Genomic DNA, 23,231 nt, shown 5'->3' on the forward strand with positions numbered 1-23,231 from the left:
AGCACAGAGGAGACCGTTGGTAGCTGGTCTGGTGGAATTGTGGCCCGGGGCCTGAGGACCAGAGCAGGAGAGTCAGCATCGTTGGCAGGGTGCTGAGTAGCAGGAGAAGTGGAAGGAGGGGCCACGGAGGTCCGCTTCCTCTTCCTGGACTGTTCAGCAGCAGGAGCTGCGTGGTGGTGGTTTGAGTCCTGAAAGAACACCAACAAACAAAAACATGTCAGGCTCCAGTTGAGTTCACAGAGGCATACTTTTACAATCTCAGGAGGAAATTTAAACTGCATGCAGAAACTATTTGGTTTCAGGTAGATTTAAGTGTTAGAATTTCTGTCAGACATTCAGAGAATAATAGTTTAAAGTGACTTCATTTGTGCCTGTGCTAGGGTTGCAGCCGATCTAATGCTAATTTATATTCAGACTAGTCGACAAGTTTAAAGACAAGATAACACTCATTGAAATGTCAATATTGAGCATGTTTATGCAACACTGCTAAACAGGAGATCACTGAGCAATTTTTAATGTTCTTAATTTTATAGCAGTTGACTTTAACACTTGAGAAAGTTGGAAATTATTTTCTCAAAACATGAAAATCAAATGTCTTACCAGGTCGTTCCTGCAGCACGAACATCGAGTGAAAGCTCGAGGCTTTCTCTCAGCCAGGCGTGATGAGACTCTCACTGTCTTACAGTAGTCATGGTCCTTCAGGTGAACGGGCACAACACGCTGTAACAACACAGACACAGAACAACACTTCAGAAATACAGTCAATGCAACAACAACACTTCATGATGCACATCATGCCAAAGTTAAAACAGGCCCTAGAAAAACACAATTTTTACCGAAACCCTTAAAGAGCCTGTTAGTCCCTTGATGATGGCTGACTCTGAGGCAGAGTAAGAATGAGTAAAATTGATTTTATTTTTTTTAAATGAATAACACTTTCTATACAAAGCTACTTTCTAAACCCCGTTATAATGTGCTTTACAGTGAGAACAAACTGTTGCAGATAGTTTAAATCATCAAATAAACAGGATTAGAAGTACAAATAGCTAATAAATAAATGACTGTCCAATAATTACTAAACCCCTCCAATGTATGAAACACTTCTATTACAGTTTAAAATTAGAAAAAAAAACTGCAAAGACAAGTTGCTTCAAAAAATGTTCACACTTTACTGAACCATTAATAAATATGTGAAAAGATTTCAAATATTATTTAAGTATTCAAAGATTGATTTTAAATCTATTTCAATAAATGGACGAAACATAATCTGGTGCAGTCTAGTTCAGTTTTATATCATTTTAACAGTTCAGGGGCGTTTAAGTTACAATCTGTTTTTGCTTGAACGTCAGTAATCAGTTTTTGAAATAAAGGGGTAGAAAAAAAAAATGTTTTCATTGAAAAAATCTGCAAATGAATCGATTATAAAACAAAATAATCGTTAGTTGCAGCCCTACAGTCAACATTGTTCCATCACTGGCAGCTATGTGTCCCCTCTCCGGGACTGCCGTCTTCTTGAAGCAATATTTAATCAGATCCAGAAACCAACTGAGACACACTGCAGCACACATCTCTACAGAACCTGTGTCGAAAAAGTGGTTGTGCTGTCAGGTTTGGGAAAAAATAAACGCCTTACACTGTCTACAGAAACATTATTTAACTACCTCTTAACTGTGTTTTTCTTGTCAAGACAATCCAAGCACAAAGGATATCTAATTATAAAAGGAAAGGGGTAAAGTTGGCTTGTTAAAGTTGTAGTTTAAATACAGTGAATAGGGCAGGACTGTTTCAGGAAATTGTAGGTTTTTTAACAGTATGCATGACTGGGTAACTTCTGTTAAAGCTTAAAAAAAAGGAAAACATCTTCAACGTGAGCTTTACTCACAGTCTCATTACTTATTCGTCACTGCTGGCTCTACATGTAGGAACACATTGGCCTTAATCTGCACAGGATGTGTTTCCACTGGGAGACACGGTACATATGAGATATAGGCCTACTGTAGAATTTGTGAACCACGAACCACACATACCTGCACAAACACACACACACACACACACACACACGCTTACAGCATATCTTTTTACAATAAAAAAAAAAACTAATGATCTGTGGTCCCTTTTGGCAATCCTGAAGACTAGTTGCTAGGCAACCAGGGAGTTTCTAAAAAGCACCGGTATCTCCTCTGCAGAGGGGGGAGGAGGGGGAGTGATGGGGTGTGTGTGTGGGTGTGTGTGTGTGTGTGTGTGTGTATGTGTGTGTGTGTGTGTGTGTGTGCGATAGTGGCAGAAACATTGAATTGGATGTTACATTGAGTCCGTACGGTGAAGCTGATTATGCAACAATACAGTCTTGAAGCTGGTGAGTGGGATTGACTATAAATATTCCCAATCCCTGTTTTTCAGCAGCACAGCCAAAATCCCTCAGGCTGCAGGTGTACGAGGGATTCAGATCGTGCTGCTTCTGCCTTTTGTTTGCCAAAAGCAACAGAAGATTTACTGAGAAGCATCAGGACAACAGTTTGCCAAAGACACCAAGCTAATTGGTAAATCAGGAATAAACATGAATTAATCCACGAGCACTTCTCAGATCACAGGAAGATGTTCATTGTTTGAAAACGTCCCAATAAATAAAGTATGATAACGTCATTCAAAAACAAATACATCAACTGAACCAATCCCATACGGAGGCAATGACAGAGGGACAGTTGGATGATCAAACTTATATTTCAAATATCTGTTGCCTTGTTTTATGTTCATAATTTTCCTGAAGTAACTGTAAGATGTTTTTGTTTTTGGTCTTGATGGGAAAAATACAGAAAATCAGAAAAGAAAAAAGACTTTTAAAACTGATATTCGTCAAGAAAAAAAATGTTATTTTATATGAAACCCTAAAGTAACAGAGGGAAACAATAAACCAATAATCTCGTAAATCTCCTTGCTTTTATTGTTCATTTCAGACAGCCACCTCTGCTTTAATGAGGATCTGTTCTGTTAATATTCAGCGGTATTTACTCTTTATTGAGTGTCTAACCGCTCAGCTACGTCGTGAGGTTTAGTCTAAGCTCTGCAGTCTGATGTTGTCCTTGTTACATAACCTAAAATTGTTGCACAACCTTTCCTGAAAGCTGCAGTTCTGACACAGCAAAATATAAACTTTCCAAATAAACACACAGCTTTAAAAAAAAAAAGAAAAACACGGCTTTATAGCAGTTTAAATGAAGATAGATCTTTTATTTTATTTGCTACTCTGGGGGTAAAAATCACAACACACTAATCTTAATGGAGTTTATTTCAGTTTTAAACGCACCACTGTGCTCAGTGCAGGCTCTGGTTTGGTCTCTGGGAGTTTGACTGTTGCTGCCCCCTGCTGGAGGAATCTAACCTCATACCCTGCAGGTGAGAATCGGGGCAGAAAGCCAGTAACAGGTGGAGGGAGACCAAGATCTGTCATTCACAACTGAAGTCTCAACCAACTGCAGTCAAAGCATCCATATCCATATTAATTTCCCTCTGTGTAAAATACTCACTAAAAACTAGATTTTTCATAACTTGTCAAAATTGTCATTGATTGGTAATATTATTTTAGATATGCACATTTTGCACATTTGCACATTTACATTTAATCTTTCATATTTAAAGTACAACCATTTACGACTCTGTTTTTGCACATTTACATTTAATCTTTCATATTTAATTTACAGCCATTTACAACTCTGTTTTTGCACATTTACATTTAATATTTAATTTACAACCATTTACGACTCTGTTTTTGCACATTTACATTTAATATTTAATTTACAGCCATTTACAACTCTGTTTTTGCACATTTACATTTAATATTTAATTTACAGCCATTTACAACTCTGTTTTTGCACATTTATATTTAATATTTAATATTTAATTTACAACCATTTACAACTCTGTTTTTGCACATTTACATTTAATATTTAATATTTAATTTACAACCATTTACAACTCTGTTTTTGCACATTTACATTTAATCTTCCATATTTAATCTTCCTATTTAAGACTAGTAATGCTTAGTTAAATCCTGGTTGTATATATTCACATTCTTAGTTTTGATATTTCTAGTACTTATTTACTTTGTATTTAATATTATATTGTGTTTAGATTTGGTAACATTGTGTTTTTATACTCATATTGTGTGTTTGGATAACCTGCTGCTGTAACGCCACAACTTCCCAGTTTGGGATCAATAAAGTAATTATATTATATTCTATGCAAGTTAATGCAGTCATATAGAAAATGTACTAAAAGTGTTATTAAAGTAGTTGGTTATTCATTTCCTATCAATCCACTGAATTATTAATCAACTCGTGGTTTCAGCTTTCCTTGTATTAACTTTCAGTAAAAAAAAAAATATTTGTATTAACTTTCGCTGTTTGTGTGTGTACGAATTTTAGTTAAAATAATTAAGCTGTCAGAAAAAAATAAAATACAATAAAATGTTCAAGTTAAGTAAAATAACTCAAATATGAAGTAGTCTAAATGTTCTGACTTTCAGTAACCCATTCTGCTCTACAACACACACACTATGGACAACGGTTTTGTCCAAATGTAAGTTACTAAACAATGCATTGTCCTTTACTAAAACAAATTATGTTATATTTTTGCACGATCCACATCAAAGTCACAATTGATAGCATCCATTGATAAAGAGCTAGCTTACGTTAGCGAGCCGTCATCCTCGATTTCCATTAGCAATTTATCGCCATTTAGTGGCGATATGTCGATGGTCGTAGTTGTATAAACCAGTCCATAAAACGTTTGTTAGCCTTAAATTAGAAACCACGAAGTTGTTGTGTGTAACCTCGCATGACCAATTCTAATAATAGAAAAACTCTTTGGCAACCTCGAAAAGTTATGTGTCATCTATTGTTCGGCTTTACCGCCAAGAAAATGATGTGAGTTTAGACAGCCAATCAAATCACACAACGAGCAATACTAGGTACGTCACCACTCAAATTACGTCGACGTCACTGCATGCCAACTTAATATCAAAAAATATATATATATATATAATACAAATATTTAATATTCGACATAGCCTAAATGATTGTTTTTTTAAATGGAAAATATAAAGTCTTCAAAGTTAAAGTCAAAATTTAACTTATATTCAATGTTTTTTTGTTTAAATAATACTGGAGAAACATGACTTCATCAGCCTCAGCTTTAAAATGAACTGAGACAGTGAATCTTTTTAATACTGTTAAAGTTTCAAAGTTTAAAATTGAACATCTTAGTGTCAAAACAGCTTCAGGGCTTCCCGCATGTTGTTTGTTTTTTTGCTTGTAAATTAACAAATCTTCAAACTCTGACAGTGTTTATGAAACCATTTTTAAATTCTTGTTAAATAGCCCCCACACAGTCACAGTCAGCTGCCAAACTAAACAGCTAATACTGGGTTTTTTTTGGCATTTACATTGACATGGACATGGGCAAAATTTTGATTTATACCTGAAGGATAAAGTATGAATCGAACTTCAATATTTTTTCCCAGATAATCTATGCCAAAAAAAAATGTCCAATCCCAACTATAAAGAATCGACTAAAGGGGTAAAACATTTTCAGTCAGGGTAAGAGAAGCCTTAAAAAAGGTTGAAAGAACCACTACACAGTAAAGTCATTTAAAAGAAAGTTTTAATGGTAAAAAATATTTTTAAAATACATTGAAAAACATCGAAATCACCCAACTGTCACCAACACCACAATCACATGTGCAACATCGTGGTCCAAACCTGGACCCATCCCGTACACCACGCTACTGGTGAGTGCTTTGCAACACCTTCAGGCGGTGGAGCCACAGTCTGCTGCCACAGAGAAGAACTCCGCTGGAACATCTGAATCCGTGGGCTCCTCCTCACGCCCTGGTTAAAACCTTGCCTTTAGGAGCTCGGGGACACTCCTGCCATTCTGTACATCTCATTTTGTCGCCAAGGAGGCCATGGTCTGTTTCCGGGGTAAGTCGTCCGAGTCGCCCTGGATTAGAGAAACACAATTCAGATAAAGGGCGATTAAAAAAAAATAAAATAAAATAAAAAAAAACTTTAGAGCTCTTTCTTTTTTTTTTTAAACATAGCAGAGATGAGTATTTGCTGCTTGCATAAACAATACAGGCATGTCCTGAATGATGTGTGTTTTGGTTCTGTGCCAATGTAAAACACATTCAGTGATTAAGCAACTGCCCTGATCACAAGTCAACCCCTTATTTCAGTATAAAAATCAGCTCTTGAGTCAAAGTAAAAGATTACTGAGAGTCAGGTTAAATTTGGATAGTCAAAAAATGAATCCCCTGGGCATTTACCATCATTTGCTCTGACATTGTCAGGTTTCATATTCCAAGCATATAGGCTAATTGTGAAATGTTTCATCAATTTCAAGTATCTACTTAGTTTGTTGAATAAAGCAAATATGTTCAGCACTCAAAGTAAAAATAACTAGGCACAGTTTTATTGGCACATGGTTATATTGGCCTTAAATCAAAAGAAAGAATATCCCCTATTTATGAATAAAAATCTGTTTTTAAGTTACAACCGACCATTTGAGAGGTGGGGAGGAGGAACAGTTAAAAGGGTAAGGATTTGTAAACGGAAATCTGAACCTGGAGGTGTCAAAATTCAAAGTTGATAGTGCCAAATGTCACTCAGTGTTTTGACTAATTGATTAATTGACTGTCTCTGAGCTCTCTCAGTACTGAGCCAGTCAATGGTTCAGTAACAAAAAAAACACAGCTGCAGATAAAACCCGTAAAGTAGCCTAAGAAAAGAAAAAGAAAAAGGTGTTTTTCTCTGATTTTAAGGTGAGCTTCACCTCATTCTTCACTCCTTGTCTTTCTTCTCGCTGTTCTGGAGTTTCTCCACTATTTTACGCTCATGTCCTCCAGGGTTGGGTCTGTTGGTGTTGTCGCTGGCCTCCTTCTTTGTCCTGCCTTTACGGGCTGAGCCTTCTGTGAAGATAAACATAACAACAATGTCAACAACAACAACAAAAAAAACAATATTTTTCATCAGACGATATTTCGCAAGTTAGCCTCAGGTTAGGAGGTGACGGGGCAAGAAGTCGCCTATAAAGTCTCACCTGCGTATTTATCGGTTAAGTTGTAATATTCATACTGGTCGTAGTACTCGTCTTCAAAGCTTGTTGGCTTCATGTTTTTCACGTCGACGTGACTCATCTTTGTTTTCTCTGGTTTGTCCCAAATAAAAAGTTCTTCTTTTCTCTTTTTTTTTTCAGAAACACACCAAAATTGTGGTCAGAAAGCAGCGAACTTCAGAAGCAACTTCTCTTCTTCTTCTTCTTCTTCTCTTGTCCCCTCTGAGGAGAAAAACAACTTGTTTATGCTGAAGTCTTAGAGGGTTTTTATAACGGGACATGCAGCTCCTCCTACACACAGACACGCCCTCGACAGGTCTCCTCTTTCTGCTGCAGAAATGTTGCATCAGGCAAAGAAAACTTCACGTCAGCTTAAAGTCGCTCTAATTTTCCACAACAGTAATGAAGTGTTTCTAGGTAATTTATGGTTTCTGCATCCAGTAAGTGTTTTTAGCTACTTAGGCTTACTGAATGTTTGAGGTAGCATAGGCCTATTTGTACCTGAATCTTTCTGCTTCTACTCAACTACAGAGGGAAATGTTACACTTTAACCAACTGACAGCATTATTACTTTACAAGGTTTTGAGACAGAAAAAAGGGTCTATAAAGTACTGTTTTGTAATCAAACACCCAACTACATGTATCTGAAACAATACTTGGTTAAATCAATTATTGTGAAACTTAGTCAGCAACTGATGACTAAGGTTGGTGACTAAGGTTGGTGACTAAGGTTGGTGACTGGTGACTAATGGTTGAGGTCTTTTTTTATGTAAAATGTTTGATTTTTAATTTTACTATTTGCTGAATACTTTCTTTTTGTTATTACACAGGCCAATTTATCTCTGCTCTGTTAACCTTAGGTACAAACCTCATGATTAAGGTCCATACGGGCCACTTTTCAGCCCATATCATCACACAGTAAACATATAAAATACATTTAGAATTCAAACTCTGGTCAGAGTCTCCACCAGCAGAGTCTGACCTTCATTTCTGCAGCCGATCAGACTGACATGGTTGTCTTTGTTTGTCAGCAGCTGCACACGTCTCACAGCCCTGACCTGATTCATCGTCCCTGTTTGTGCACATGATCTCCACCAAAATCCAGTCCCGTGTTTGGATGTGTTATTATCTCTTGATTCAAATGCCTCGTGACATTTCCATGAAAAACAAACTTTGGACGGAGTAAAAGTGTGCAGAGATAACTCACAGTTTTATCTTTACACGCTGCAGCTTTCTGCTCTTTCTGTGAATGCACCCAGATATTAATGCACTTTAGACTCTATGTACTGTATAATTAACACATGTTGCTATAATTACCATCCAACCGGGTTTTTGTATTGTACTGATCTTATTTAATTCTTAACTTTATGTTCTGCATTCTGGTTTCAACTTTAAATTCATCCCATTTTAACTGTTTCTTTCCAGTTAGCTTCACTTTCCCTCTGATCACTATTATACTATTATTTTATCCTCTTTTTATTCTATTGTCAAAATGAAGCATCCACTGAAATGCATTTCCTCGTTATTAAGCACTTTGAACTGCATTTTGTATAATTAAAGGCGCTATTTAAACAAATGTATTTATTTCGATTAAAATCTTTTTTATCTTTTAGTCTATTTTTTTCTCCAATACTTTTAAATAACTATTTTTCCCAAACATGTTTTTTAGAGCTAGAAAAACAACAAAACTTGAAACTTGATAATCTAAAGACAAAGCTAACTTAGCTACATACAGAAGCTCTGTCAGTTGTCTCCAGCTAAATGAAGCAACATTTTGTGAGACATTTTCCATCTCAGTTTTATTCACACATGAAAAAGAAACATGTTTATCATTGGCTTTGGGGAGAAAATCAGATTTTGGTTCACAACCTATAGATTTTCCTCAGCATGTTGGATATTTCATGCTGTTACGCCGTCTGTATTCAGCCTGTTTACATAAATGGAATTTTACATGGGAAAATAAAAGTTGCCTGGTGCAGCGTCAAACACAAACACTGCAAAAGGGAAATGTTGTGTCACAGTCATATGTTCAACTCCGCTTACTCTCATATCATCACCACTCTGTAATTACCGGCTCCACAGCCTCCATCCTGTGACAGTAAAACAAACCTCATATGTTACAGTGAGTCACGAGAGACTGCAGACCTGGAAACCATTTACTGCAGCGGGGGGGGGTAAAACAGCAAGGGGAAGAAAAAGTTCACATGAGGTCATCTTAAATAGAAACAAAACTTACTGCCAAAGTTCAGAACCATTGTTAGAACTGTAAAAGTACAAAGCGTTTTCAGCTTGATGTAGTTAAAGCATCACAGTACCCAGATGTTCTCAGCTGTATAATATATCAAAGTCAAACAGCTGCAGTTTTCTAATGTTAGTGTGCTTAAAGTATTGCTGTGAAAGTAGGTGAAATGAATGCAGTATTCTAAGTTTTATGTGGTTGAATTTCAAAGTAAAAGTACACAAATATTGTCAGCTTTAAGTTGTTCAAGCGTCACAGTTAAAGTACAGCAGTAGCTTGAAGTTATGTAAGTTTTGGCTTCATTTAGTTTAAATATTGCAGTTAAGGTATAAAAGTATTCTAAGATTCATAAAGTTTAAGAACAAAGGTCAAAGTACTCTCAGTGACGTCTAGTTAGAGTTTCTAAGGAGAAAGGTGTATTAGAACCAAGTAAATCACATATATCATATTCAGTGCTATTTATGACAAGATCAACAATCATGCCATTTAAATATCAGCAAAAGTACAGTGGTGGTTATATGAGTACTGTTTGTGTTTTGAAGTCATGGCAGTCATTTGTCTCCCTGATTGTTTGAAATAATTCATCATCATCATCCTGTGACTTTTTTGTTTACTCTGAAGGTCTCACAGTTTGTTTCAGGATACAGCTTGGCATGTACCTCGTTCTGCAGAGACTCGTTCAGTGAAAGTCTCCCCTGCGAGAGAGAGCCGTGACTGTTTGCAGACAGAAAAAGACGTCTGAACAGGACGTTCTGCTGAGAGAGAGAAAAAAAACTGAGTCTGCAGGAGCATTTCCCTGTCTGATTAAACACAGGAGAGAAAAAAAACAAGCTGAGGAGGAGGCGTTTTATTACCACCCGCCCCCTGCTTAGGCCTGCTGTTTTCATGAAAATACACAGAGAGCTTTTTGTTATTCAGTATATTTCCTCTGAGTACTGGCTAGATCTTCATGTTTATCTGCAGTTCATAAGTTGTGTTTTAGTCTTTCCCTCGTTGTCCAGCAGTGAGGAGACTCAGCACAGTAAATATTTGAAGGAATATGAGCCAACCTGTCTGAGCTGTGAAAGTGTGCCTTCAGAAACTTGGCGTGGAACACACACCCAGTGTACAAACAGCACTTTCAACCAGGTTACAGATAAGATATCAACCCTCTGCTTCATGGTCTGATTCTCACAGGTGAATATTAACCTTGTTTTAAATAGGTCATGCATGCTGAATAAATCTTAAACACTCAATGTCAAAACTTTAAGTTTGTTTCACAGTGCTTATAATCAATCAGGTCTTTAAGTTCAACTTAAAACATCCCAAACATGTAACAATTTCCATCTGGTGCTCCCCTGTTCTGAAAAAATGGAAAAGTTAACTCATGTGCTTCCACTGGCAAAAACATGATGCAGTGCAGGAGCTGGGTAGGGACCCATGGAGACAGGGGCCCTGGGCTTGTTATTTAGCGCTAACACCCCAGAAAGAGAGTACCATGGCTGCCCGACAAGCTGGAAATGAGTTGGCCTCTAAATAGTGCTCAAAGTGTTTTTATGACAGACGGTGACTGTTAGAATATTATTATGAATAAGATAGAAAAGGAATATAAATCTTAATGAGATTTTTTTAATTGGTTTCTTGAAACTGTGTGCAGTCCAATATTTTGCTGGGGGCAGTAACTTCATCGAGTCTTAATTTCACCACGAAGTCACTGCTCCCTGCAAAGGAACAGCCAGACACATAAACCCAACGAAACTACTTTGGTTTATTGCCGATTAAAAAAAAAGGTATCATGTGTTAATCAGTGAGCTTTGAAGATGCTTGTAGGCAACAATTTGCTTCCACTGGAGAGAGCCAAATTCTGCAGATGGTTGATGGAGCACATAAGAGGTTTTTTTTTAATGATCTGCTGCTCGTTATGACTTTAAGGATATGGTCAAAAGCAAAAAGCCAATGAGTTTGTTCAGTTTACCAAAGTGTGTAAACTGCTGATTCATAAAAACACCAGCAGGGGCATGTCCATCGTACTAGGCATTATAGTCGCAAATCATTAGCTCAGTGGATGTTTATCTGCAGACAAAGTATGATGATAGCAGAGTTTGTACATGGCATCTGGGACAGGTCAAAGTACCAACAACATATCCTCTGAAGTTCATGTGCACCAAATGTCAGCTTGAAATTAGGCAATTATTTAGATTCACTTATCATCTGCAGTTTTGTATTTGTCTTGTTGACCTTTGTATTACTCTTTAAGGCATAAGCAAATTAATCCACTGGATTATTCTAAATGATTTTGTGTATTTAAGGAAGACTGGCTGCATCTGAAGTATGTTACAGGAAAATGTGCAAAGCAGCAATGTTTGGCTGGATGCTCACTGTAAAGAAAACTAAATTACTAATTAGACTTTAAATGCACAAAAAAAAACACTGATGCCTTTTTTTTGGAAAAGTGATTCATATATATCTGCTAATTTTGGAGGGTGTAAATGTTTCACTGCATAGTATTTTATCATCGTCACATAGTTGTTCTTTTAGTGTGTATTGTGGTGTTGTGTTTTGTTTTTGTTTAACATGATCTTGTCCTCCTTCTTCTCCTCCTCCTCCTCCTCCTTCTTCTTCTTCACCTTCTGGACTGCATTTGTCTCTTTTTCTCATGGCTGTGCTTTCTTTTTGGGTTTGTCTTATATTTCTTTTTTGCTGCTGCCATTTTGGCCAGGCCTTGCTCGAAAAAGAGGTAATTTGATCACAAGCAATTCTGCCTGGTAAAATAAAGGTTAAATAAAATAATAATAAAAATATATATATTTTTACTGGCGGAGAAAACATTTCAATTTGTATTTTTCATAGTTTATAGGTAGTCTTACTAAATCACCAGAATAGTGTACTGTTAAACAGTGGTGAAAAGTTTTACATGTAAAGATTCTGTGTGCTATTTTTTTTAACCTAAACTCTTGAAAGTAAAACAGTTTTCTGGGGAAGAACTTTGTGTTTGTTATAAAGCCAAATACCTCGAGCACTTTATAACAGATCAAATGTCTGACGATGACGACATTTTCAGACAGTGTCGTACATTATGTGCCCAAGCCAATATGTTGGCAAGAAAATTTCATATGTGTTCTGATCATGTAAAGATATGTCTCTTTAGAACATATTGCACTCCCCTGTATACTGCCCCCTTATGGGGTAAGTTAAAAAAAATCAAATATGCACAGACTTCAGGTTGCTTACAATGATTGTTTTAGGATCTTATTTAAAAAGCCAAGGTGGAGTAGTGCAAGTGAGCTATTTGTGAATGCAGGAGTTAACACCTTGCAAGCTTTATTGAGGAACCTTATGTACAGATTTATCGGTCGCTTGAATGACTCAAAGAATTTAATTGTCATGCTGCTGTCGAACCCAAGTTATAGTGCAGTACGCTACCAGTCATACCTTTGCAGACATTGGTATAAGAGGTGGGAATGTTTTTATTCTAATGTACATGTGTGTTGTCTATTTTTTGTATGTCTTTTAAAATGGACCTTGAGTCTAATAATAAAAGTTGATGATGATGATGAGTAATAACATTTAACATTTACTTAAAGTTTGATGGTAAAATGATAGAGACTGGGCAATTTTATTCTTAATTTTCATATTAATCTGAATTCATTGAAATGAAATGAGTAGAGCTATAAAGTTGTAGTAAATTTAAACGGTCGAGTTTATATAAGTATCTCAAAATTCAAGTAGATAGGCTGACTTGAATACTATTGTTTCTTTTTCTATTTCCTTCAACAGCAAACGGAGCGAACAGCTTGTTTACATTTTCTGCGCCGAGCTTGTAGTTCCTCACTCCGTCCAGTTGGTGGCGATGTGCTAACCTGGTGGGTTTTGCACACTTCCCGTTGACACCACAGAAGAAGAACTAGCTAAACTGCGTCGTTAGCAAGTCAACAATAAATAAACAGAAAATCTACCAAGGTAAGCGTTATAATATGTCCCTCGTTTGAACACATTTGAAAACTCGATTTAAAGTGGAGACGCATACATCCAATGTTTTGTTGCATTTGTCCATATTGTTTAACTAACAACCTAGCATTCGTTAGCGAAACATTCCACTTGCTAGCCGCTAATTTTAAAATGACTAAAACGTCACACAGTCTCATTCATTGTTGGTGTTAAGATGAGATTAATATTCTAGCCAACCTTTCCAACACAAAATGACATTTTCCCCGCAGTCTTAACCTAAAATGCCTTAGCTTTAGCCATATATGGGTTATCTTCTCAGGTTCGTAAAATAAACAGATTCAGAAATCTTCAATTCAAAGATTACTTTTTAGTTATTTAGAAAACATGAAAACGATGAAGTGAAGTCAGATCCACTTCATTATCCCGTTTTCATCAGTTTATAATGTTCACACATTTTATAAACGGGTTTGTTTTGGTTCTTCTAGCTGTTTACAGTCACACAGTTTCCCCTTACCTTCAAAGTTTAACCACTTTATGTGTTTATGTGTCTGTGTAGTCTTGTTTGTGTTTATGTAGTCTTGTTTGTGTTTATGTGTCTGTGTAGTCTTGTTTGTGTTTATGTAGTCTTGTTTGTGTTTATGTGTCTGTGTAGTCTTGTTTGTGTTTATGTAGTCTTGTTTGTGTTTATGTGTCTGTGTAGTCTTGTTTGTGTTTATGTGTCTGTGTAGTCTTGTTTGTGTTTATGTAGTCTTGTTTGTGTTTATGTGTCTGTGTAGTCTTGTTTGTGTTTATGTAGTCTTGTTTGTGTTTATGTCGTCTTGTTTGTGTTTATGTAGTCTTGTTTGTGTTTATGTAGTCTTGTTTGTGTTTATGTGGTCTTGTTTGTGTGTATGTAGTCTTGTTTGTGTTTATGTAGTCTTGTTTGTGTTTATGTAGTCTTGTTTGTGTGTATGTAGTCTTGTTTGTGTGTATGTAGTCTTGTTTGTGTTTATGTCGTCTTGTTTGTGTTTATGTAGTCTTGTTTGTGTTTATGTAGTCTTGTTTGTGTGTATGTGGTCTTGTTTGTGTGTATGTAGTCTTGTTTGTGTTTATGTAGTCTTGTTTGTGTGTATGTGGTCTTGTTTGTGTGTATGTAGTCTTGTTTGTGTTTATGTAGTCTTGTTTGTGTGTATGTAGTCTTGTTTGTGTTTATGTAGTCTTGTTTGTGTTTATGTAGTCTTGTTTGTGTTTATGTGGTCTTGTATGTTTTTATGTGTCTGTGTAGTCTTGTTTGTGTTTATGTGGTCTTGTTTGTGTTTATGTGGTCTTGTTTGTGTGTATGTGGTCTTGTTTGTGTGTATGTAGTCTTGTTTGTGTTTATGTAGTCTTGTTTGTGTGTATGTAGTCTTGTTTGTGTTCATGTAGTCTTGTTTGTGTTTATGTAGTCTTGTTTGTGTTTATGTGTCTGTGTAGTCTTGTTTGTGTTTATGTAGTCTTGTTTGTGTTTATGTAGTCTTGTTTGTGTTTTTGTGTCTGTAGTCTTGTTTGTGTTTATGTAGTCTTGTTTGTGTTTTTGTGTCTGTGTAGTCTTGTATGTGTTTATGTAGTCTTGTTTGTGTTTATGTGGTCTTGTTTGTGTTTATGTCGTCTTGTTTGTGTTTATGTAGTCTTGTTTGTGTTTATGTAGTCTTGTTTGTGTTTATGTGGTCTTGTTTGTGTGTATGTGGTCTTGTTTGTGTGTATGTAGTCTTGTTTGTGTTTATGTAGTCTTGTTTGTGTTTATGTAGTCTTGTTTGTGTTTATGTGGTCTTGTTTGTGTTTATGTAGTCTTGTTTGTGTTTATGTCGTCTTGTTTGTGTTTATGTAGTCTTGTTTGTGTTTATGTAGTCTTGTTTGTGTTTATGTGGTCTTGTTTGTGTGTATGTGGTCTTGTTTGTGTGTATGTAGTCTTGTTTGTGTTTATGTAGTCTTGTTTGTGTTTATGTAGTCTTGTTTGTGTTTATGTAGTCTTGTTTGTGTGTATGTAGTCTTGTTTGTGTTTATGTGGTCTTGTATGTGTTTATGTAGTCTTGTTTGTGTTTATGTAGTCTTGTTTGTGTTTATGTAGTCTTGTTTGTGTTTATGTAGTCTTGTTTGTGTGTATGTAGTCTTGTTTGTGTTTATGTGGTCTTGTATGTGTTTATGTAGTCTTGCTTGTGTTTTTGTAGTCTTGCTTGTGTTTTTGTAGTCTTTATGTAGTCTTGTTTGTGTTTTTGTAGTCTTTATGTAGTCTTGTATGTGTTTTTGTAGTCTTGTATGTGTTTATGTAGTCTTTATGTAGTCTTGTATGTGTTTATGTAGTCTTTATGTAGTCTTGTATGTGTTTATGTAGTCTTGTATGTGTTTATGTAGTCTTGTATGTGTTTATGTAGTCTTGCTTGTGTTTATGTAGTCTTTATGTAGTCTTGCTTGTGTTTTTGTAGTCTTTATGTAGTCTTGTATGTGTTTTTGTAGTCTTTATGTAGTCTTGTATGTGTTTATGTAGTGTTTATGTAGTCTTGTTTGTGTTTATGTAGTCTTGTATGTGTTTATGTAGTCATGTATGTGTCAACACTGTTCTAACAATACTTTTTCTAACACCAGTTTGTTTAAGGTAACTTAAGAACATGTCAGCAGATACGAAGATTGCAGAGCTGCTCACAGAACTCCATCAGCTCATCAAACAGACGCAGGTAATCAGTCAATCAACAAGTCTGTTAACATTACAAAAGAGCAGGTAAAAAGACCTTACTCATTGCTATATTACAACGATCCGGCCTATCCATCATGAGCACTTTAGGAAAGCAGCAAAAGTTACAGTGGTAAGAAAAAACTGACTTATTAAAAGGCAGAAATCTTCAGGCAGGATCCCCAGCTCATGACGAAACAGCCTTCACAGGCCTCGACTGCGCCGGGCTTGGAAGGGGATAGGGGGAGAGATGGGATAAGATGCAGGAAGAGGGATAGGGAGCAAGGGGGTGGGGGGAGGCAAGCCGTCCATCAACAATCCGGTGGGGAGGGGGGTTGTTCTGGGAAGCCATCCATCAACAATCCGGTGGGGGGGGGGAGGGGTTGTTCTGGGAAGCCGTCCATCAACAATCCGGTGGGGGGGGGGGTTGTTCTGGCAGGCCATCAACCAACGATCTTGAGGAGCCTAAGAGAGCTCAAGAGCTCTCAGGAAAGTAGGTGGTTAGTGACTGAGATTTACAGATAGATACATGCAGTAATATGATGTACTGTATATGCACAGAGAGAGAGAGGAGCTCAAGGTGCCAGTTCCCCCCAGTAGTCTAAGCCTATAGCAGCATAACTAAGAGCTGGTCTACACCAGCACCAGCCCTAACTATAAGATTTATCAAAAAGGAAAGTTTTAAGTCTATTCTTAAAAATACAGACTGTGTCTGCCTCCCAGACCCCGGCTGGAAGATGATTCCAGAGGAGAGGAGCCCGATAACTGAAGGCTTTACCTCCCATAGTACACTTAGAGACTGTAGGTAATGCGAAATGGATTTTGATGTAGATAGGTGTAGCCATGTTCTTATCATTTCAATCCAAATAATCACTATCTTTCCCCTTTTCAGGAGGAGAGGTCCCGCAGTGAACACAATCTGCTCAACATTCAGAAAACACACGAGAGGATGCAGACGGAAAACAAAAGTCAGTCACAATAACACTTTTAAGTCTTTCTCCATTATATGAGGTCGACTGTACATTTATTTCCATTATTACTTCTGAGTCACTTTATTTACTTTGTGCCTCTGTTTATTTCAGCTTCCCCATATTACAGGACCAAACTGAGGGGTCTGTACACCACCGCCAAAGCAGATGCAGAAGCAGAGTGCAGGTCAGGAGCCGATCACTTGTTTTCTTATAGCACCAGGACATGTGTAATTCAAATTCATATTCCAAAAACTTTATTTGTCCCCGGGGGGCAATTCAAAGGCACACAGAGCAGTAAATTAACAACAGTGCAAGTAGACGAAACATTTTAACCTAAATATAAAGTGTCAATTTAAATACAACTTAAAGCTTAAACTTAACTTAAAATACAAAATATAAAAAGAGTAGATATAAGTGGACAGTGATCAGAACAGATGTAAACAGATGTAAACAGAACTATGTGCAGTAAACGAGAAATAAATATATATATACAGAGCTATGTGCAAGTAGGCTAACACTAAATGATAAGTTAATAAGGTGCATGCTGAATAATGGAACAACAGAACTAATATAAACAATATAACTGTAAAGGTAAAAATGAGATAAATAAAGTGACTGTAGTGCAATGATGGATAAGAAACATCAGGAATAAAGTAACCAGAACTTGATGAATACTGATATAAAAAAGATAGAATAAAGTGATGTAGTGCATGACACCAGATAAAGCAGAGGCAGTTAAGGTGCATGGCAAATGGAAGGAAGTTAATAACAGCGACAGGGGGAGATGTTTAGAAACAAACTGATCAATGGGAGTCCTTTTTGGAAAATATAATACAGCGGGAATTTGTGAAGCAGGCATGAATAAATATATTTTTGCTGTTTTTGTTTAAAAAAACTCCTTATGTAGCAGATTAAATGGTTCTCCAAAGAGTGGTAGGCTGTCAACTTTCTTTCTTTATTCCAATTGTGCTTTATAGGAAACTGGCATAACATTTTAATTAGTCGCAGGTCTGTATGTGCAAATAAAGAAATCAATTTGGGATATTTAAAAAAAAAAGTTCAATACAGTTTTTACATTTTAAGTTCAAGACAACGTAGCTTGAGAGGTATTCTCAATTATTTGTTTCTGTTTTGACATTTTCCCTTTATTCAGAATGTTTGAGATTTTCTCAGTAAAGCCATACAAGCAGAACATTAAAGTGAACTTTTAGGCCACTGTTCTTTAATTACCAGATGGCATTCATGTCCTCTGAACATTTCTGTCCATGGATTAGATTATCACTTGTAAATGTTCACATAATTCTTCTGTCTCTCTCAGCATCCTGCGCCATGCTCTCGACAAAATAGCAGAGATCAAGTCTTTGTTGGAGGAGCGGCGAATAGGTATGTGTGTGATGAAAAGATTTATATTGTTGGTACAGACTTTTTATAGCTTGAATGTTTTACTTTTAAACCATTCAGGTTTGAATTTTGTGTGTTTTTCTTGTTTTTTATTGCAGCTGCTAAGATGGCTGGAGTTTACAGCGACAGCGACCCTCCCAGAAAGACGATGAGGCGCGGCGTCCTGATGACGCTCCTCCAGCAGTCGGCCATGACGCTCCCTCTGTGGATTGGCAAGCCCGGGGAGAGGTAGCTGCTGAGGAGTTTCTTCTCTCATTTTTCATTTCTCAAATTTCAGTAAGAATGTTTGTCCCAACAAGGAATGATCATACACATCGCTGAGTTATCATTTACACAATAAGTTTTTAAAATGCCACAGTATCCTGGTTTCTATTGAGGTATAGCAAGCATATTCATCTTTGTAAAACCAGGATGACGTTTTTGCACTATATGCCAAACATAACCATAAAACTAGAAAAACATCATAATATAATATAATCAGGAGAGTTGTGTTCATGATCAGCTACACAAACAAATGAAGAGCTTGTATGGTGCAGATACAAACTGATTAAGTGTTGGTCGTTTTGCATCAGCCCCCCTCCTCTGTGCGGGGCAACTCCAGCCAGCAGTGACTACGTGGCCAAGCAGGGCGACAAGGTGGCAGCCAGGGTGAAGGCCGTGGACGGAGACGAGCAGTGGATCCTGGCTGAGGTGGTCAGCTACAACCACTCCACCAACAAGTGAGAACATGACCCCGTCCTCACGCTGAAGGACGTAAATGATTCCAAGTATCAGGAAGGAAAATTGTGTCTGAACTGACTTGTCTTCACTTCTTTCTCTAGATATGAAGTTGATGATATCGATGAAGAAGGCAAAGAGTGAGTTCATGTTCATCATCTTTATGAGTCACCATGAAGCGTCCCTGTTTTCAGACTCCAGCCTTTAATCTGAGTTTTTCTCTTTTGTGTTGTTGCCCTCTGCTGTTTTTTCTCTGCATCAGCTGTGTCCTTCAGATCTTTTCAGGTGTAGTCTGACAGTGGCCCAGTGTTGAACAACTGGCGTTTTATATTAGGCACTCTCTGATCTATGGGTTGCATCAGAGCTCTAGTGGTCCTTAGGTACCTGATTCTGTTGACAGGTCGATTTCGAGGTCTGAATAAGAATGGGGAAAAAGAGAGTATGAAAGAAAATCAGTTCCAGATAATGTCCTGATTCCTTTTTCTAACCTGTAAGGATTCCTAAATTATAAGGGGATTGTATTTTTCATAGTGTGTTTGGAGCAGGCAGCACAGTCATAATGTTGAAGACAGAGCAAGCTTTAGTCTTTGTCTGTACGTCACAGCCTGCACACTAAACTCTCCTTAAAGGGCCTTATAGCTGAACCACACCATGGGGACATGTGCATCTATTTGTTGAACATTATAATAACAGATAGAAAAAAGTTGGAAATAATGATCAAATATTGGTTATTCAATAAGCAACGGGTAAATAAAAGAGGTAGCAGTGTCGAGTGTTTGATAGTGGGATGTAGGAGTCCGGACTAAACTGTCAACAGGCGAATGCAAGTTTTCCAAATCCCCCAATTTAATGTCAAAGTCTGGAAAATATGTAATTTTGAATAGAAAATGTGTTAGACTCCTGATTTGACATGGACATGACATGTTTTGATCAGCATTTTTTTTACATGATCCTGATGGTTACCTGAATACTAATTCTGACATTTTTATTTGTGATCTCTAAAATCGAGCGCATGCATTTTTTCCAGTCGGATGTAACGCTACATTTTATACACATGGGTGTCCTTTAGAAAAAATCTCTCACCAACCATCTTATAACCCATTTCTAGGCTCCAAACAAACTTCTTGTGTTTAAAAAGTGTGTGTGTGTGTGTGTGTGTGTGTTATCAGGAGACACACTCTGAGCAGACGGCGGATCATCCCTCTGCCTCAGTGGAAGGCCAACCCAGAGACAGACCCCGAGGCCCTGTTCAGTAAGGACCAGCTGGTGCTGGCTCTCTACCCCCAAACCACCTGCTTCTACCGGGCTCTCATCCACACACCCCCTCACAGGGTGAGACTCGGCACTCAGCTTTGAAGCATAAAAGAGGAAAAATATTTAAAAAACAAAAAACAGTGATGAGTTCTACAAGTGGCAAAAGCAAAGAGATATATGCATCTCAAATATAGTATATAGAGAAAAAGTTTGAGAGGAATGATCCCGGGCTCTGATCACTGATTGATCAGATAAAAAACAGTATTAAAAAACAAGAAAACACTGACCACTTCCTATGTTGAAGCCACCACCGATGAAAAGTTGTCACTGATCATTCAGGATAGATTATTTTCAGTGACTTTAATATCTGTTTGTTTTCCAGCCACAGGACGATTACTCGGTGCTGTTTGAGGACACGTCGTACGCCGACGGATACTCTCCTCCGCTCAATGTGGCTCAGCGGTACGTGGTGGCCTGCAAAGAGAACAAGAAGAAGTGAGCGATGACTGGATGGAAAAAAAAACACACACACAGCGGGACGAAGATGAAGAGTGCTTTGGATTATTGTTTCATTTTTAAATGGCCCTGATTTCCGTTTTAGTGGGAATTGACCATTTGAAGTAATTGTCCAATCTAAAGTCGGCCTCCCAACAGCACAGGGTATCTATGTGTCAAAGCATTTGGAGCAGATCCACAATAACAGACTGTGTTCTTCAAAGTCAGCACCAAGAAACACTAAAGTGAACTATAGACTGAACGTCTCATAAAGAAAAAGTTTGTGCTGTGTTTCAAATCCATACCACATTTGAATTCAAAATAGTTTTTTTGAAGAAAATGAACCAATCTCCGATTTTTAACTTTGTTGCTGCACAAAGGAGCAGCTCACTATGGAGTCACAGGAGGGCCATAAAACCAAATGAACCTGGGGAAGAACAAGAGCATACATGTGGACACAAAAAGAGAGACAATAAAAATCTAATTTCAGAAAAGTATGTCATAGTAAAACATATTTCTACAAAACTATTTTATTTAAACTCTTCTCTATTTTTCTCAGTAGCCTTTGCTGTTTCTGCCTGGCCAAGCTGTCAGTCACGTGGCTTTCAGTGGGTCTTCATGTCCCCTCTAAAAGTATACTTATGTATAAAAAACACATTTTGAAAATCAATATATCATGAAAATACATTTTTTTAAAGTTCATAAATAAATTAAATGCTTAACATTTATCCTTTTTTTCTACTCTCTTTCATTCCTCTTTATTTATGACACTCCTATGACTCCATACTTCAAACCTGAGGAACGTAAACACTTTGTTTAGATTGATGCAGAACGATTCTAACAGCTATGGAACTATTTCAAACACATTATTGCGTTTCTTTTTGAACTCTGAAGTCACATTTTGGTCTCCTGTACGCAGTTATGACCTCATTCCCTGTTTGTTGGTGGCTTTAATCTAGACTTGTGGATTAATCAGTTTACTGTTAAGACTTCTAATCAAAGGAAGAGAAACTCCAGCATCGACACACTGATGGCAGCTCTTTGGTTATATTGCATTGAATGTTCATTTTGTACATGTAACGGGTTAATGATTATTCTGTTAAAAACTTTTAGACCTGAGTGGAAGTGTGTTTTATACTTTTCTGTTTCGTCTCTTATTCTCCCGAAACTCATTTTAATCGAAAGTTTGATCACTCTGATCAGCAGCAGAGGAATATAGAAACCTTCTATAAATAAGTCAACAGACGAGGTTCTTGTATTTTTCTTTAGTCTTTTTCCAACATCTTGGAGGAAATGACTTTACTTCCACCTGTTCTTCATTTCTCTGGCAACTTCATCTCTTACTTACAAATAAAGATTATTTTTTAGAACGAGAACATAAATTTAAACTGACTAAAACTTAAATCATCAACAGGATATGTGAGTACAGCTGAGACCAGAATCATCAGGTCTGATCATTTATCAGAAATCATTTTAATGATAGTTTACTCATTCTTTAAGTAGAAACAATTCATGGCTTCAACGTCACTCAGATTTCCATGTACTAATTAAAATTAATGAATTAATTTAAATTATAGTAAAAGTTGGACCATCAATTCACATTACATGTGTTGAAAGAAGTAACGAGATACTAAGATAAATGTTTTTTTTATGAAGTACATTTTTGATCATTTGGTATTTTGGAATTTTGGAGAAATATGTAATATAACAGCTGGTAGAGACAGAGTTACAAGTTTTACCCTCAATCAATCAATCAATCAAACTTTATTTATATAACACCTTTCTGACAAATTAAATTGCTGCTCAAAGTGCTTAACAAGAGTGCAGAAAAGTTATTGACGAAAAGTAGTTTATAAAATCTTTGAGAGACCAATGCACACCAATAAGAATTAAAAATAAAATATATGTATAAAAATAAAATACAACAAAATACGACACATAAAAGCAACAAGATATTAAAATAAATACACAAGAGGAAAATATTTAAAATTGTGGTAGGATATAAAGACAATATAGTAATGTTAAGATTTGAATTGATATAAAACACTATATAAAAGCCAGACTGAATAAATGAGTTTTAAGACTGCGTTTAAAAATCTACCCTACCTTGCCCCTCACAGTAATGAAGGCACATAATAATCATATATCATAATTCTTCATAGTTTTTGAACCTATGATATTATATATAAATAATACAGTAGTCACTTTTAAAATATACTACTGCTACCATGTCAAATATTTTTCTTTATACTTCTATTTGCACCGCTATCAATCGTGTAGGGGACACAAAATTAAAATAATGGTCAACAATATGTATCAGAACGGTTAAAGTAGTGGAGAATGATTTTAAAAAAAAAAGTATAGTTCAATTATCTAAAACTCTCACTGAAATATGTGCAAACTGAAATTGAAAAACTGTTGTTTCAATGTA

At 36.6% G+C, this 23,231-nt stretch overlaps 2 protein-coding genes across 2 annotated transcripts; one reads left to right on the forward strand and one right to left on the reverse strand.

Annotated features, from left to right (window-relative positions):
• Positions 1-5,641: 5,641 nt before the first annotated feature.
• Positions 5,642-7,347, reverse strand: nupr1b (nuclear protein 1b). Its single transcript, XM_020645733.3, has 3 exons — positions 7,096-7,347; positions 6,829-6,964; positions 5,642-5,997 (listed from the first exon to the last, which is right to left on the reverse strand). Exons 1-2 carry the CDS (start codon positions 7,190-7,192, stop codon positions 6,837-6,839), a joined length of 225 nt encoding a protein of 74 aa, XP_020501389.2. The 5' UTR covers positions 7,193-7,347; the 3' UTR covers positions 5,642-5,997; positions 6,829-6,836.
• Positions 7,348-13,131: 5,784 nt separating this feature from the next.
• On the forward strand, positions 13,132-21,919 carry sgf29 (SAGA complex associated factor 29). Its single transcript, XM_065965002.1, has 10 exons — positions 13,132-13,288; positions 15,878-15,966; positions 16,855-16,930; positions 17,045-17,117; positions 18,252-18,316; positions 18,433-18,562; positions 18,907-19,053; positions 19,156-19,191; positions 20,221-20,383; positions 20,688-21,919. The coding sequence occupies exons 2-10, from the start codon at positions 15,901-15,903 to the stop codon at positions 20,802-20,804; spliced, it is 873 nt and encodes a 290-aa protein (XP_065821074.1). The 5' UTR covers positions 13,132-13,288; positions 15,878-15,900; the 3' UTR covers positions 20,805-21,919.
• The last annotated feature ends 1,312 nt before the right edge of the window (positions 21,920-23,231 follow it).

Source organism: Labrus bergylta, chromosome 16 (genome assembly GCF_963930695.1).
Source record: "Labrus bergylta chromosome 16, fLabBer1.1, whole genome shotgun sequence".
Lineage (NCBI taxonomy): Eukaryota > Metazoa > Chordata > Actinopteri > Labriformes > Labridae > Labrus > Labrus bergylta.